Raw genomic sequence first — 18,061 nt, 5'->3', positions numbered from 1 at the left:
GGTTGTAGAGAAGGCTAAAGGCAGTGCCTTAAATGCACAGCCCCAATATAGTTCGCTCCATTTTGTCCACTAAAGACGCCGAGATCATTATCCATGCGTTTGTTACGTCTCGTCTCGATTACTGTAACGCATTATTTTGGGGTCTCCCCATGTCTAGCATTAAAAGATTACAGTTGGTACAAAATGCGGCTGCTAGACTTTTGACAAGAACAAGAGAGTTTGATCATATTACGCCTGTACTGTATATACCTTTATATACATATATACATACATATATACCTATACTGTATATACACCTTTATATACATATATACATACATATATACCTGTACTGTATATACCTTTATATACATATATACATACATATATACCTATACTGTATATACCTTTATATACATATATACATACATATATACCTATACTGTATATACCTTTATATACATATATATATACATATATACCTATACTGTATATACCTTTATATACATATATACCTATACTGTATATACCTTTATATACATATATACATACATATATACCTATACTGTATATACCTTTATATACATATATACATACATATATACCTATACTGGCTCACCTGCACTGGCTTCCTGTGCACATAAGATGTGACTTTAAGGTTTTACTACTTACGTATAAAATACTACACGGTCTAGCTCCATCCTATCTTGCCGATTGTATTGTACCATATGTCCCGGCAAGAAATCTGCGTTCAAAAGACTCCGGCTTTTTAGTGATTCCTAGAGCCCAAAAAAAGTCTGCGGGCTATAGAGCGTTTTCCGTTCGGACTCCAGTACTCTGGAATGCCCTCCCGGTAACAGTTCGAGATGCTACCTCAGTAGAAGCATTTAAGTCTCACCTTAAAACTCATCTGTATACTCTAGCCTTTAAATAGACCTCCATTTTAGACCAGTTGATCTGCCGCTTCTTTTCTTTTTTCTCCTATTTCCCCCCCTCCCTTGTGGAGGGGGTCCGGTCCGATGACCATGGATGAAGTACTGGCTGTCCAGAGTCGAGACCCAGGATGGACCGCTCGCCTGTGTATCGGTTGGGGACATCTCTACGCTGCTGATCCGCCTCCGCTTGAGATGGTTTCCTGTGGACGATACTCTCGCTGCTGTCTTGGATCCGCTTGAACTGAACTCTCGCGGCTGTGTTGGAGCCACTATGGATCGAACTTTCACAGTATCATGTTAGACCTGTTCGACATCCATTGCTTTCGGTCCCCTAGAGGGGGGGGGTTGCCCACATCTGAGGTCCTCTCCAAGGTTTCTCATAGTCAGAATTGTCACTGGCGTCCCACTGGATGTGAATTCTCCCTGCCCACTGGGTGTGAGTTTTCCTTGCCCTTTTGTGGGTTCTTCCGAGGATGTTGTAGTCGTAATGATTTGTGCAGTCCTTTGAGACATTTGTGATTTGGGGCTATATAAAAAACATTGATTGATATTTCTGAGGTGATTAAAAACAGGTGTGGTCAGTTGATCAAACACAACCCTAGCAGTGACACACTTACCGGACTTTGAAAGGAGCAACATCGGGGAGAAGAGCTTTTCTTACCTAAGTAGTAATTGACAAAGTCCGGCGTGAGGGCGGGCTGCTTGTGTTTGCGACGTCCGTCCAGGCTAGCGTTGGTGTCGGACGGGTCGACGGGGAAAATATCTGTGCTGATGCCCATTAGCTCCGCCTTCCTCATCAGCTTCCTGATGGCTGAGGCACTGGAGGTCAGAGGTCGGGGCAGCTTCTCCCTCGGCACCCACGCCTGGGGCCGAGTGTTCCTGGACAGTTCTGCTTTCGTGCGGTATTGTTGCAGTCGCGTCGTGATCCGGGCCTGGGTGTATGAAATAGGAATATTACAATATGTACAGTAAGAATCGTGCAGGTAAAACAATAAAGCTGAGTGAATTGTTTACTAAGTTAGACCAGCACTCCTCAAATAATAGGGCAGGCGCTCCCTGGAGTCTTTCAGGTGCATTTTGGAAAACTTCTTATTGAGAAATGGCTTCCAACTTGAGGATGTCATTGCTGCCAAAAATGTATCAAAGTATTGAACAAAGGTCTTTAAATACTGTTTTTAAAAAAAAAATGTATTTACAATTAATTTACAAAAATCCACAACATTTTTTTTTTAACATTGTCTTTACGGTAGAACTGTGTGGACAAATATGAATTTATTCCATTTTGGAAAATGCCTTAAACATAATGAAATGTGGAAAAAGTGAAGCACTGTGAATACTTTTCGGATGTACTTTTATGTTTCTGAGGACTGGAGGCTGTTTTGCAATCAAGAAAAATGTCTCTCGAGTTACGTCTGCCGTTCTGTCTGCACATTTATCTGACTATGATGTAATATTGGTGGTCTCAACAACACAAACAGACTTACACTCATCTTATATTGATCTAACACAGATCTGACACATATTTGACATTGATCTGACACAGATCTGACATTCATCTGACACAGATTTGAGACTGATCAGACAAAGATCTTGCATTGGCGGTCTCAACCACAACAACACAAACAAATTTACACAGATTTGACATTGATCTGAAACAAATCTGACACAGATTTAACATTGATCTGAAAACAATCTGACAACAATCTTGTATTGGCGGTCTCAACAACAAACAGACTCACGCTGATCTTACATTGATCTAACACAGATCTTACATTGATCTAACACAGATCTTACATTGATCTAACACAGATCTGACATTGATCTAACACAGATCTGACATTGATCTGACACAGATTTGACATTGATCTGACACAGATTTGACATTGATCTGACACAGATTTGACATTGATCTGACACAGATTTGACATTTATCTTACACAGATCTGACACAGATTTAACATTGATCTGAAAACAATCCGACAACGATCTTGTTTTGGCGGTCTCAACAACAAACAGACTCACGCTGATCTTACATTGATTTAACACAGATCTGACACAGATCTGACATTCATCTGACACAGATTTGACATTGATCTGACACAGATCTGACACAGATTTAACATTAATCTGAAAACAATCTGACAACGATCTTGTTTTGGCGGTCTCAACAACAAACAGACTCAAGCTGATCTTACACTAATCTAACACAGATCTGACACAGATTTGACATTGATCTGACAGATTTGATATTGATCTGACAACTATCTTGTATTGGCGGTCTCAACAACACATACAGACTTAATTGATCCAACACAGATTTGACATTGCTCTGACACAGATTTGCCATTGATCTGAAACAGATCTGACACAGATTTGACATTGATCTGACAACGATCTGACAACGATCTTGTATTGGCAGTCTCAACAACAGACTTACGCTGATCTTACATTGATCTGACACATATTTTACATTGATCTGACACAGATTTGACATTGATCTGACACAGATTTGACATTAATCCGACAGATTTGATATTGATCTGACAACGATCTTGTATTGGCGGTCTCAACAACACAAACACTTACACTGATCTTACACAGATCTGACACAGATTTGACATTGATCTTGTAGTGGCGGTCTCAACCACAACAACACAAAGAGACTTACACTGATCTAACACGAATTTGAAATTGATCTGACACAGTTTTTACATTGATCTGACACAGATTTGACATTGATCTGACATGGATTTGACAATGATCTGAAACAGATCTGACACAGATTTGACATTGATCTGACAACGATCTTGTATTGGCAGTCTCAACAACAGACTTACACTGATCTTACATTGATCTAACACATATCTGACACATATTAGACATTGATCTGACACAGATTTGACATTGATCTGACAGATTTGACATTGATCCGACAGATTTGACATTGATCTGACAACGATCTTGCATTGGCGGTCTCAACAACACAAACACTTACATTGATCTTACACAGATCTGACACAGATTTGACATTGATCTTGTAGTGGCGGTCTCAACCACAACAACACAAAGAGACTTACACTGATCTTATATTGATCTTACACAAATTTGAAATTGATCTGACACAGTTTTTACATTGATCTGACACAGATTTGACATTATCTGAAACAAATCTGACACAGATTTGACATTGATCTAACAACGATCTGACACTGATCATGTATCGGCGGTCTCACCAACAACACACAGATGAGATGTGTTGTCCAGGCTAGCATTACACCTAGCCCTAATGTAGCCCTGTAAAAACCAACTCCAATAAAACTGCTGGACTATTTATGCTGCAAGGCAGTAAACACAGATTAAATACTTATTTCTGCCAGTGTAAATAAAGTTTCATTTCATTGGTCAATGCACAAATTAAGATATTGGATCCGCTAAAAGGTGGAAACTTGCCTGAGCTTCGGGAGTGAGTTGTTTCTCTCTCTCCTGCAGAGACACCTTACAGTACGACTGTAGAGCCAGGTAGTTTTTTCTTTTCCACTTTCGATCAAAGCGGTCAGCATGCTGCTTGCAGTAGGCAAAAAATGGATCCGCAATATCCTGGAGAGGATAAAAAAACTCACACATTTATTTCAATATCATAAACGGATGTAGACGTTATTTTGCACATTGAAAAGACATGTTTGTGGAAACCTTTTCACCCGTCTGGTAAAGCATCCACCAAGCCCCGTGTGGCAAGGAATGAACACAAGCACTGGCGCAGACAAGCCACCGGGCATCATCCCATTCTTTAAAGGCTGTTCTTGTGTAAAATACATTTTGCATAACAATGAAACTAGTCGACTTTCTTTGCACACACACACACAGACATTATTGTGGCTTTCTCACCCAATGCAATAAAAACAATGATTTATTCCCCCCCGGGGAAAAAAACAAGACCTAATAAATATTCCGATCCATCTACAAGTGGCAACTTTTTAGACTTAAGGAAAATCTAAACTTTCTTTAATGGACTTAGTACCGTATTTTTCGGACTGTGAGTCGCAGTTTTTTTCATTGTTTGGCCGGGGGGTGCGACTTATGTGTGAAATTATTAACACGTTACCGTAAAATATCAAATACCGTATTTCCTTGAATTGTCGCCCGGTATATAGTATGCGCCTGCCTAGAATTACTGCCGGGTCAAACTCGTTTCGCAAAATAATTAGCGTGTGCTTAGCATTACCGCCGGCTCAGGATTAACGCCGGGTCAAACTCGTTTCGCAAAATATTATGTTTATTAGCGCATGTCTAGAATTTACGCTGGGTCAAACTCATTTCGGCAAATAATTAGCATATGCCTAGAATTTCCACCGGGTCAAACTCGTCACGTCACGAGTGACACTTCACCTGTCATCATTTTCAAAATGGAGGAGGCTGATTTTAATCATTTGAAATCGCATAAAGGGAAGAAGATTAAGAGCAAATCAGTAAGAATTAAGGTCTAAACTATTGAATATGCTAAATAGAACAGTAAGCAGCTATGTTTTATTAATATACCGTAGCTGCGTGTGTCAAATATGAGTCATTAAATGACTCCCGCCTCCTGGTGGTAGAGGGCGCTAGTGATCCTTCTTGCGACTACTCGGCTGCAGAAGAAGTGACAACAAGCAGCGATTGTTTATTTTTTCCTCTCGCTTGCACTTTTAACATGGAGGATTACATATCTAAAATAAAACCGTTTCCTAAACTGGACTTTCAATCGAAGCAGGAGGTAATAAAGGAAGATCTCCATCGAGACAGAGAGACTTTTAAAACTGAAGAAAGATAAGGAAGACTTCTATAAACAAGTAATCGATGCTTTTGATCGGAAGAAGCTGCGCATGGACTTCACTTATAAGTAAAGGTAAGACTATAATAACGTTTTTTTTAAATAAATGTACTTTTCATGATGGTATCCTTACATCACACTCAAATTTATAAGCGCAGGCCTAAATTTGCCGCGTGCCTTTGTTAAGCGCTGGAGTGAGGAGAGGTTTTAAAATAATTAGCAACCCGGCGGCAATTCAAGGAAATCCAGTATATCGAAAGAAGGCTGGAAATATCTCTTGTTTCAAACTAGACAAACATTTGAACTGTATATTTTCTAGGTAGTTGACAAAGATTCTTCAAAGTTTTAAAAATGTATCGAAATGTTACCGTCGAGGGTGGCGTGGTACGCGGGCCTGCCGCGGAGCGGGGTGTTTACGGACCGGCCTCGAAGCACAGCTGGCAGGTTATTGGATTACCCAGCTGGGACCGATCATCCAATCACCTGCCATGCTTAATAGCAGCAGCCGGGCCGAGACACAAGGAGGGGAGGTTGGAGTTGCTCATGGACAGACACACGGGCACGAGAGTCCGAAATACTGAAAACTCTCGGAACAGGACTGAAAAGTAGTGTGCTATGATAGTGTGTGTGCGCTGCCAATAAAGGACATTGTAAACACCAGACATCCCGACTAGCATGAAGCTTTGTCAGCATCAGCAGAACCCACTAGGGAGAGAGACTTCCGCAAAAACATTCTTGTGTTACTTTCACATGTTTTATTTTGTTAAATTGTACAAATTTAAAATAAAAAATCTATTTTCCAAAGTTTTTTTTTCTAAGCTTTGTCTCACTGTTGGCTTTGTCAGGTCATGTTAGCTCTAAACTGAACAAAATTAATGCTAATCCACCATATTGTTATCTTTTTATTCCAAATAGGGATGAATAAACTATGAAAAAACTGCGACTTATAGTCCGAAAAATACGGTACCCATCAATCCATTTTCTACCGCTTGTCCCGTTCGGGGTCGCTGGAGCCTATCTCAGCTGCATTAGGGCGGAAGGCGGGATACACCCCGAACAAGTCGCCACCTTGTCACAGGGCCAGACGTAGATTACCGTAGTAATTAATTAGATGACCATAATAACTAATTAGATGAGCATAGTAATTAATTAGATTACCATAGTACCCAATTAGATGACCATAGTAACTAATTAGATTCCCGTATTTTCCGTACTATAAGGCACACCTAAAAACCAAAAATTTTCCCAAAAGCTGACAGTGCGCCTTATATATGGACCAATATTGAGCCACAATTGGTCTCACATTTTACCGGTCTCGGAATATCCCTAAATAAAGCTTTAAAGTGCCTTATTTTCGCTATCTTCGAAACCACTATCCATTTCCCTGTGACGTCACACAGTGCTGCCAATGTAAACAAACATTTTTTCCAGCCCGATCCAAGCTATAAGTAGTCTGCTTTAATCGCATAATTACACAGTATTCTGGACATCTGTGTTGCTGGATCTTTTGCAATTTGTTCAATTAATAATGGAGACGTCAAAGAAGAAAGATGTAGGTGGGAAGCTGTGTATTTTGCATGCCTTTAGCAACACAAACACAGCCGGTGTTTCCTTGTTTAAAATTCCCGAAGGTGAAGCTTTACTACGGAACAGAGCGATCAAGCGAAGACGGTTCCCGACCACATGTCAACCGGCAGGTTTCGGTGAGAAAATTGTGGTAATAAATCGGCTCTTACCGTAGACATGAGCGGAGCTTGCGTCCTCCTGCAGCTGCGGACTATTACCTCCTTCCACCGGAGACACTGGCGGTCACCACACCCGTGGCCACACCCTTCCGACTTTCAGGTATCATATAATCTCGCTAAAACCCCAGTAATACATTAAGCAGATAACGGATTTTCCAGAATTATCCTAGTAAATGTGTCTAATAACATCTAAATCGCTCTCATTGCCCTCGCCTTTTTTCTTTCTAGTCCTTCACTCTCACTTTCCTCATCCACGAATCTTTCATCCTCGCTCAAATTACTGGGGAAATTGTCGCTTTCTCGGTCCGAATTGCTCTAGCTGCTGGTGGCCATGATTGTAAACAATGTTCAGACGTGAGGAGCTCCACAACCCGTGACGTCACGCGCACATCGTCTGCTACTTCCGGTACAGGCAAGGCTTTTTTATTAGCGACCAAAAGTTGCAAACTGTATCGTGGATGTTCTCCACTAAATCCTTTCAGCAAAAATATGGCAATATCGTGAAATGATCAAGTATGACACATAGAATGGACCTGCTATCCCCGTTTGGATAAGAACATCTCATTTCAGTAAGCCTTTAAAATAGGCCATTCATTGAAGGCGCGCCTTATAATCCGGTGCGCCTTATAGTGCGGAAAATACGGTATTCTTAAAGGGGAACATTATCACAATTTCTAAAGGGTTAAAAACAATAAAAAACAATTCCCAGTGGCTTGTTGTATTTTTTGAATTTTTTTTCAAAATTTTACCGGTCTCGGAATATCCCTAAATAAAGCTTTAAAGTGCCTTATTTTCGCTATCTTCGAAACCACTATCCATTTCCCTGTGACATCACACAGTGCTGCCAATGTAAACAAACAATGGGAATACCACAGCATGATATAGCGACATTAGCTCGGATTCAAACTCGGATTTCAGCGACTTAAGCGATTCAACAGATTACGCATGTATTGAAACAGATGGTTGGAGTATGAAAGTATTTGAAGAAGAAACTGAAGCTATTGAGCGAATAGCTATTGACGCTATTCATAGCCATAGCATGGCCGAATAACTGCGTTAGCATCGCCGGTAAAATGTGTGGACCAAACGATCAGGACTTTCGGATCTTTTGACACTGGAGCAACTTAAATCCGTCGATTGGTAAGTGTTTGTTTCGCATTAAATGTGGGTGGAAGGAAACGTAATATAGTTGCAAATGCATCTACATGTCTGCGTTAGCACCGCCGGTAAATAGCATGTTAGCATCGATTAGCGTAGCATGTTAGCATCGATTAGCTGGCAGTCAACATCAACAAAACTCACCTTTGTGATTTTGTTGAATTTATCGTTGCAAATGCATCTGCAGGTTATCCATACATATCTGTGCCATGTCTGCCTTAGCATCGCCGGTAAAATGTGGAGAAACTTCAGCACATTCAAAGGGGGTCTGGCGGCAGACACTTTGGCATATTCGGGCCAGTGGTGCAACTTGAATCCCTCCCTGTTAGTGTTGTTACACCCTCCGACAACACACCGACGAGGCATGATGTCTCCAAGGTTCCAGAAAAATAGTCAAAAAAACGGAAAATAACAGAGCTGAGACGCGGTGTTTATAATGTGAAAATGAATATGGCGGGTGTGTTACCTCGGTGACGTCACGTTCTGACGTCATCGCTAAAAGACCGATAAACAGAAAGGCGTTTAATTCGCCAAAATTCACCCATTTAGAGTTCGGAAATCGGTTAAAAAAATACATGGTCTTTTTTCTGCAACATCAAAGTATATATTGACGCTTGCATAGGTTTGGTGATAATGTTCCCCTTTAATAATATTAAACAATGGATGTCTGCTAACTTTTTGCAACTCAACGCCAAAAAAACGGAAATGCTGATTATCGGTCCTGCTGGACACCGACCTCTATTTAATAATACAACTTTAACATTTGACAACCAAACAATTAAACAAGGCGACTCCGTAAAGAATCTGGGTATTATCTTCGACCCAACTCTCTCCTTTGAGTCACACAATAAAAGCGTTAATAAAACGGCCTTCTTTCGACACCGTAATATCGCTAAAATTCGCTCCATTTTGTCCACTAAAGATGCTGAGATCATTATCCATGCGTTTGTTACGTCTCGTCTCGATTACTGTAACTCATTATTATTTTGGGGTCTCCCCATGTCTAGCATTAAAAGATTACAGTTGGTACAAAATGCGGCTGCTAGACTTTTGACAAGAACAAGAATGTTTGATCATATTACGCCTATACTGTATATACCTTTATATACATATATACATACATATATACCTATACTGTATATACCTTTATATACATATATACATACATATATACCTATACTGGCTCACCTGCACTGGCTTCCTGTGCACTTAAGATGTGACTTTAAGGTTTTACTACTTCCGTATAAAATACTACACGGTCTAGCTGCATCCTATCTTGCCGATTGCCAGTGGTGCAACTTGAATCCCTCCCTGTTCGTGTTGTTACACCCTCCGACAACACACCGACGAGGCATGATGTCTCCGAGGTTCCAAAAAAATAGTCGAAAAAACGGAAAATAACAGAGCTGAGACCCAATGTTTACAATGTGTTGAAAATGAAAATGGCGGGTGTGTTACCTTGGCGACGTCACATTCTGACGTCATCGCTTCCAGCGCGATAAACAGAAAGGCGTTTAATTAGCCAAAATTAAAAATTGGAGCCACTATGGATTGAACTTTCACAGTATCATGTTAGACCCGCTCGACATCCATTGCTTTCGGTCCCCTAGAGGGGGGGGTTGCCCACATCTGAGGTCCTCTCCAAGGTTTCTCATAGTCAGCATTGTCACTGGCGTCCCACTGGATGTGAATTCTCCCTGCCCACTGGGTGTGAGTTTTCCTTGCTTTTTTGTGGGTTCTTCCGAGGATGTTGTAGTCGTAATGATTTGTGCAGTCTTTTGAGACATTTGTGATTTGGGGCTATATAAATAAACATTGATTGATTGATTGATTGAGTTCGGAAATCGGTTAAAAAAATATATATTCTCTTTTTTCTGCACCATCAAGGTATATATTGGCGCTTACATAGGTCTGCTGATAATGTTCCCCCTTTAATGTGAACAAAGCAGTTTTATTCAACGTAAAAGTTTCCACTGAGCTGGTGATGTTTCTGCACACGTCAAAAGGTCCTAAAAAAAAACATGTTTATCCCACCTCTTCTGCGGCGGCTTCTGACAGGAGCCCCTCTCTCTGTGCACAGGTGACATGGAAGTAGGAGCGACACATTCCTGCATCACAGCTGATACACACACCAGTCCTGGCAAAGCGGCTGTCCTCGCAGAAACTGCACTCCTGGATTAAAAAAAAAAAAAAAAAAAAGACACGGATTCTTCAGATTTGCATAAAAAAAAAGCTTCATACAAATTAAGATTCGACTTCTGCGGCATATCTAACTTGACTACTGTGCTTATACAGTAACTTCTTAAGTTTGTCAGGGACTTCTTCCCAGAAGGAATCGGTTAGCGCATGAATTATTAACAGTACATCAAAAAGAAAAAGTCGGTACTTGCCTTGGCCCCGTATTTGGAATAATTCATCTCCGTGAGCGTCACTGGCCGTAGTTTGTCTATGTCTCCGAAAGCCACCCCGGGAACGTAGAGTGCACATACCACGTGCACCCACCTGAAAACATCAACATCATCAAAACTACATGCACACAGGCTGGAATATACGCCTTTATAATTACATCTGCCACGCACTGAAGGAATGTTGGGGATAATACAGCTTGCGTTGATTCAGCTAAAAAAATGGTTTGATATCAGTAAATTATCATTAAATGATAAGAAGACTAGAGGGTGCATGGGAGTTTGCCCAACCAGTCTACATGTGCTTTGTGGACTTGGAGAAGGCATTCGACCGTGTCCCTCGGGAAGTCCTGTGGGGAGTACTCAGAGAGTATGGGGTACCGGACTGTCTTATTGTGGCGGTCCGCTCCCTGTATGATCAGTGTCAGAGCTTAGTCCGCGTTGCCGGTAGTAAGTCGGACCGGTTTCCAGTGAGGGTTGGACTCCGCCAAGGCTGTCCTTTGTCACCCATTCTGTTCATAACTTTTATGGACAGAATTTCTAGGCGCAGTCAAGGCGTTGAGGGGTTCCGGTTTGGTGACCGCAGGATTAGGTCTCTGCTTTTTGCAGATGATGTGGTCCTGATGGCTTCATCTGACCGGGATCTTCAGCTCTCACTGGATCGGTTCGCAGCCGAGTGTGAAGCGACCGGAATGAGAATCAGCACCTCCAAGTCCGAGTCCATGGTTCTCGCCCGGAAAAGGATGGAATGCCATCTCCGGGTAGGGGAGGAGACCCTGCCCCAAGTGGAGGAGTTCAAGTACCTAGGAGTCTTGTTCACGAGTGAGGGAAAAGTTGATCGTGAGATCGACAGGCGGATCGGTGCGGCGTCTTCAGTAATGCGGACGTTGTACCGATCCATTGTGGTGAAGAAGGAGCTGAGCCGGAAGACAAAGCTCTCAATTTACCGGTCGATCTACGTTCCCATCCTCACCTATGGTCATGAGCTTTGGGTCATGACCGAAAGGATAAGATCACGGGTACAAGCGGCCCAAATGAGTTTCCAGGTCCCTCCCTTAGAGATAGGGTGAGAAGCTCTGCCATCCGGGAGGAACTCAAAGTATAGCCGCTGCTCCTACACATGGAGAGGACCCAGATGAGGTGGTTCGGGCATCTGGTCAGGATGCCACCCGAACGCCTCCCTAGGGAGGTGTTTAGGGCACGTCCAACCGTTAGGAGGCCACGGGGAAGACCCAGGACACGTTGGGAAGACTATGTCTCCCGGCTGGCCTGGGAACGCCTCGGGATCCCCCGGGAAGAGCTAGACTAAGTGGCTGGGGAGAGGGAAGTCTGGGTTTCCCTGCTTAGGTTGTTGCCCCCGCAACCCGACCTCGGATAAGCGGAAGAAGATGGATGGATAAGAAGACTACATTTATGGTGCTTAGTGGTGCAAGGACAAATTGTGAAGCAAAATTAAAATGACATCTAATGGAAATTGAGAAGAGTATATGAAACTAAATTCTTGGGAATAACAATTGATCATAAATTATGTTGGAAAGCGCATTTTGAATATACAAACCCCGTTTCCATATGAGTTGGGAAATTGTGTTGGATGTAAATACAAAAAGAAAAGAATGATTTTCAACCCATTTTCAGTTGAATATGCTACAAAGACAACATATTTGATGTTCAAACTGATAAACATTTATTGTTTTTGCAATTAATCATTAACTTTAGAATTTGATGCCAGCAACACGTGGCAAAGAAGTTGGGAAAGGTGGCAATAAGTCCTGATAAGGTTGAGGAATGCTCATCAAACACTTATTTGGAACATCCCACAGGTGTGCAGGCTAATTGGGAACAGGTGGGTGCCATGATTGGGTATAAAAACAGCTTCCCAAAAAATGCTCAGTCTTTCACAAGAAAGGATGGGGCGAGGTACACCCCTTTGTCCACAACTGCGTGAGCAAATAGTCAAACAGTTTAAGAACAACCTTTCTCAAAGTGGATTTGCAAGAAATTTTGAGATTTCAACATCTACGCTCCATAATATCATCAAAACGTTCAGAGAATCTGGAGAAATCACTCCACGTAAGCGGCATGGCTGGAAACCAACATTGAATGACCGTGACCTTCCATCCCTCAGACGGCACTGTATCAAAAACCGACATCAATCTCTAAAGGATATCACCACATGGGCTCAGGAACATTTCAGAAAACTACTGTCACTAAATACAGTTGGTCGCTACATCTGTAAGTGCAAGTTAAAGCTCTACTATGCAAAGCAAAAGCCATTTATCAACAACATCCAGAAAGGCCGCCGGCTTCTCTGGGCCTGAGATCATCTAAGATGGACTGATGCAAAGTGGAAAAGTGTTCTGTGGTCTGACGATTCCACATTTCAAATTGTTTTTGGAAATATTCGACATCGTGTCATCCGGAACAAAGTGGAAGCGAACCATCCAGACTGTTATCAACGCAAATTTCAAAAGCCAGCATGTGTGATGGTATGGGGGTGCATTAGTGCCCAAGGCATGGGTAACTTACACATCTGTGAAGGCACCATTAATGCTGAAAGGTACATACAGGTTTTGGAACATCTAAGCCCCGTCTTTTTCATGGACGCCCCTGCTTATTTCAGCAAGACAATGCCAAGCCACATTCAGCATGTGTGACAACAGCGTGGCTTCATAAAAAAAGCGTGTGGGTACTTTCCTGGCCCGCCTGCAGTCCAGACCTGTCTCCCATGGAGAATGTGTGGCGCATTATGAAGCGTAAAATACGATAGCGAAGACCCCGGACTGTTGAAGGACTGAAGCTCTACATAAAACAAGAATGGGAAAGAATTCCACTTTCAAAGCTTCAACAATTAGTTTCCTCAGTTCCCAAACGTTTATTCAGTGTTGTTAAAAGGAAAGGTGATGTAACACAGTGGTGAACATGCCCTTTCCCAACTACTTTGGCACGTGTTGCAGCTATGAAATTCTAAGTTAATTATTTGCAAAAAACAAATAAAGTTTATGAGTTTGAACATCAAATATGTTGTCTTTGTAGCATATTCAACTGAATATGGGTTGAAAATGATTTGCAAATCATTGTATTCTGTTTATATTTACATCTAACACAATTTCCCAACTCATATGGAAACGGGGTTTGTACTTAAACCAACCAATCGTCATTGATGTTCCCGTATTGTTTTTTCCCTGCTTTGCTCCAGAGCTTCGACTTTTAAGTTAACACATTTTTAATAGAAAACTGTAGTTTTTACCACTGGATTATCAAAAAACATACTCTGTACAGGAAAAGCGTAGCTGTTGGCAGGTATGGCAAAGAGACGGCTCAAGATTTTAACACATTGTAGGTCGGAAAAAACGAAGAAAAACGGAAATTATGTGTTTATACTTTTAGGGATAAAAAATGACGGATTTCCGACTATAGACGGAAAAACCCCATGCCTGGTTCTACGTATTTAATTTTTTTAAAGTTTTCAAGAAGGACACTAGAGAGTATCAATCAATCAATCAATCAATGTTTACTTATATAGCCCTAAATCACTAGTGTCTCAAAGGGCTGCACAAACCACAACACAAACCACTACCACATCCTCGGTAGGCCCACATAAGGGCAAGGAAAACTCACACCCAGTGGGACGTCGGTGACAATGATGACTATGAGAACCTTGGAGAGGAGGAAAGCAATGGATGTCGAGCGGGTCTAACATGATACTGTGAAAGTTCAATCCATAATGGATCCACACAGTCGCGAGATGCCAGTCCAAAGCGGATCCGACACAGCAGCGAGAGTCCTGTTCACAGCGGAGCCAGCAGGAAACCACCCCAAGCGGAGGCGGATCAGCAGCGCAGAGATGTCCCCAGCCGATACACAGGCAAGCAGTACATGGCCACCGGATCGGACCGGACCCCCTCCACAAGGGAGAGTTGGACATAGGAGAAAAAGAAAAGAAACGGCAGATCAACTGGTCTAAAAAGGGAGTCTATTTAAAGGCTAGAGTATACAAATGAGTTTTAAGGTGAGACTTAAATGCTTCTACTGAGGTGGCATCTCGAACTTTTACCGGGAGGGCATTCCAGAGTACTGGAGCCCGAAATGAAAACGCTCTATAGCCCACAGACTTTTTTTGGGCTTTGGGAATCACTAATAAGCCGGAGTCCTTTGAACGCAGATTTCTTGCCGGGACATATGGTACAATACAATCGGCAAGATTGGATGGAGCTAGACCGTGTAGTATTTCATACGTAAGTAGTAAAACCTTAAAGTCACATCTTAAGTGCACAGGAGGCCAGTGCAGGTGAGCCAGTATAGGTATATATGTATGTATATATGTATATAAAGGTATATACAGTATAGGTATATATTGATTGATTGATTGATACTTTTATTAGTAGATTGCACAGTACAGTACATATTCCGTACAATTGACCACTAAATGGTAACACCCGAATAAGTTTTTCAACTTGTTTAAGTCGGGGTCCACGTTAATCAATTCATGGTAGTATGTATGTATGTATATATGTATGTAAAGGTATATACAGTATAGGTATGTATGTATGTATATAAAGGTATATACAGTATAGGTATATATGTATGTATATATGTATATAAAGGTATATACAGTATAGGTATATATGTATGTATATATGTATATAAAGGTATATAAAGTACAGGCGTAATGTGATCAAACTTTCTTGTTCTTGTCAAAAGTCTAGCAGCCGCATTTTGTACCAACTGTAATCTTTTAATGCTAGACATGGGGAGGCGAGACGTAACAAACGCATGGCTAATGATCTCAGCGTCTTTAGTGGACAGAATGGAGCGAATTTTAGCGATATTACGGAGATGAAAGAAGGCCGTTTTAGTAACGCTTTTAATGTGTGACTCAAAGGAGAGAGTTGGGTCAACGATAATACCCAGATTCTTTACCGAGTCGCCTTGTTTAATTGTCAAATGTTAGAGTTGTATTATTAAATAGAGGTCGGTGTCTAGCAGGACCGATAATCAGCATTTCTGTTTTTTTGGCGTTGAGTTGCAAAAAGTTAGCGGACATCCATTGTTTAATTTAATTAAGACACGCCTCCAGCTGACTACAATCCGGCGTGTTGGTCAGCTTTAGGGGCATGTAGAGTTGGGTGTTATCAGCATAACAGTGAAAGCTAACACCGTATTTGCGTATGATGTCACCTAGCGGCAGCATGTAGATGCTGAAGAGTGCAGGGCCAAGGACCGAACCCTGGGGAACTCCACACGTTACCTTAACGTAGTCCGAGGTCACATTGTTATGGGAGACACACTGCATCCTATCAGTAAGATAAGAGTTAAACCAAGACAGGGCTAAGTCTGACATACCAATTCGTGTTTTGATACGTTCTAATAAAATATTATGATCGACGGTATCGAAAGCAGCGCTAAGATGGAGGAGCAGCAACATAGATGACACATCAGAATCCATCGTTAGCAATAGATCATTAGTCATTTTGGCGAGGGCTGTCTCAGTAGAGTGATTTGCCCTGAAACCGGATTGAAAGGTTTCACATATCAGCTAGAAAACAAAGATTCCACAAACTGTATGGACTGGAAAGGGCAGGAGAACCACTGGACTAGAGAAGGCCAAAAGTATTTGATGAAACTTGCTGCATTGCATTCTTAAACATGGAAAAAAATGATTCATAGATTTAGGTGGCGGCAGACAGGCAGCAGAGTGGTGTGACACAAATTTAAAATGCAGACTGAAGGGAAGAGAATCCAAAGTCCAATATAAAGATATCCATCTCTAGCAAGCAACCGCTTCACAGTTTAATTTGCTGTGTTTTTCATGCTCTAGTGAAGTAGTAAATTCGGGTGCTGCCTGGCTAAGGAGCACTATCAGCGATAACGTGGTTGAAGTCTCCACGCTTCACACAACACTCTCTTTTCTCCTACTCCCTTTCTTCTGCTATCTCTCCTCTTCCTCCTCTCATTCCTCCACCAGCTTTCTCTCTGACTCAACCTTCTCTTCTCCAACTATTGAACGGAAGTTCAATTCACATGTCCGTCTTATGCGGTGCCGCCAGTATTTGTCCTTGCATGTACCCGACGGGCTTTTCTGCATCTTACCTGCCTGCGTCGGTCTCTTTGAAGATACCATCCTGGTTGGGGCAAAGCTCGCAGTTTGGCATCACTCCGTTCTTGCAGGCATCACAAAACCAGGGCTCGGTGGAGTTCTCTGATGCGGAGCTCATGATGGAGTCGCTCTCCCCATCCACGCCATAACACCCTGAAGACAGGTTTTACAATTAAATACCGTATTTCTGGAACTATATGTCGCAGTTTTTTGCGACATATGTGTGATATTAACACATTACTGTAAAATATCAAATCATATTATTTATCTCATTCGCGGAAAAGACAAAAAAAAATGTCAGCAATCGTCACATACACATCAACCAATAAGAATTTGGCCATCCATCCATCCGTCATCTTCCGCTTATCCGAGGTCAGGTCGCGGGGGCAACAGCCTAAGCAGGGAAACCCAGACTTCCCTCTCCACAGCCACTTCGTCTAGCTCTTCCCGGGGGATCCCGAGGCGTTCCCAGGCCAGCCGGGAGACATAGTCTTCCCAACATGTCCTGGGTCTTCCCCGTGGCCTCCTACCAGCTGGACGTGCCCTAAACACCTCCCTAGGGAGGCGTTCGGGTGGCATCCTGACCAGATGCCCGAACCACCTCATCTGGCTCCTCTCGATGTGAAGGAGCAGCGGCTTTACTTTGAGTTCCTCCCGGATGGCAGAGCTTCTCACCCTATCTCTAAGGGAGGGACCTGGAAACTCATTTCGGCCGCTTGTACCCGTGATCTTATCCTTTCGGTCATGACCCAAAGCTCATGACCATAGGTGAGGATGGGAACGTAGATCGACCGGTAAATTGAGAGCTTTGCCTTCCGGCTCAGCTCCTTCTTCACCACAACGGATCGGTACAACGTCCGCATTACTGAAGACGCCGCACCGATCCGCCTGTCGATCTCACCATCCACTCTTCCTCCACTCGTGAACAAGACTCC

General features: G+C 42.3%; 1 protein-coding gene across 7 annotated transcripts in view; it reads right to left on the bottom strand.

The window, feature by feature from the left end:
• The window catches only part of phf14 (PHD finger protein 14), a 149,039-nt gene that overhangs the window by 103,960 nt on the left and 27,018 nt on the right, over window positions 1-18,061 (bottom strand). For all 7 annotated transcript variants that reach the window (XR_009803561.1, XM_061882630.1, XM_061882626.1 and 4 more), the window contains exons 5-9: window positions 17,120-17,279; window positions 11,015-11,126; window positions 10,659-10,796; window positions 4,365-4,511; window positions 1,576-1,846 (exon numbers count right to left, since the gene is read on the bottom strand). Coding sequence is in view for 6 of the 7 variants with exons in the window: in XM_061882630.1 (XP_061738614.1) it covers window positions 1,576-1,846; window positions 4,365-4,511; window positions 10,659-10,796; window positions 11,015-11,126; window positions 17,120-17,279 (828 nt within the window). In the remaining variant the exon portion in view is untranslated. The remainder of the gene's footprint in view (window positions 1-1,575; window positions 1,847-4,364; window positions 4,512-10,658; window positions 10,797-11,014; window positions 11,127-17,119; window positions 17,280-18,061) is intronic.

The sequence above is a fragment of the Nerophis ophidion genome, linkage group LG21 (assembly GCF_033978795.1).
Source record: "Nerophis ophidion isolate RoL-2023_Sa linkage group LG21, RoL_Noph_v1.0, whole genome shotgun sequence".
Taxonomy (NCBI): domain Eukaryota; kingdom Metazoa; phylum Chordata; class Actinopteri; order Syngnathiformes; family Syngnathidae; genus Nerophis; species Nerophis ophidion.
Note: the sequence above shows the minus strand (reverse complement) of the source record. Positions and strands in the feature narration are given on the sequence as shown.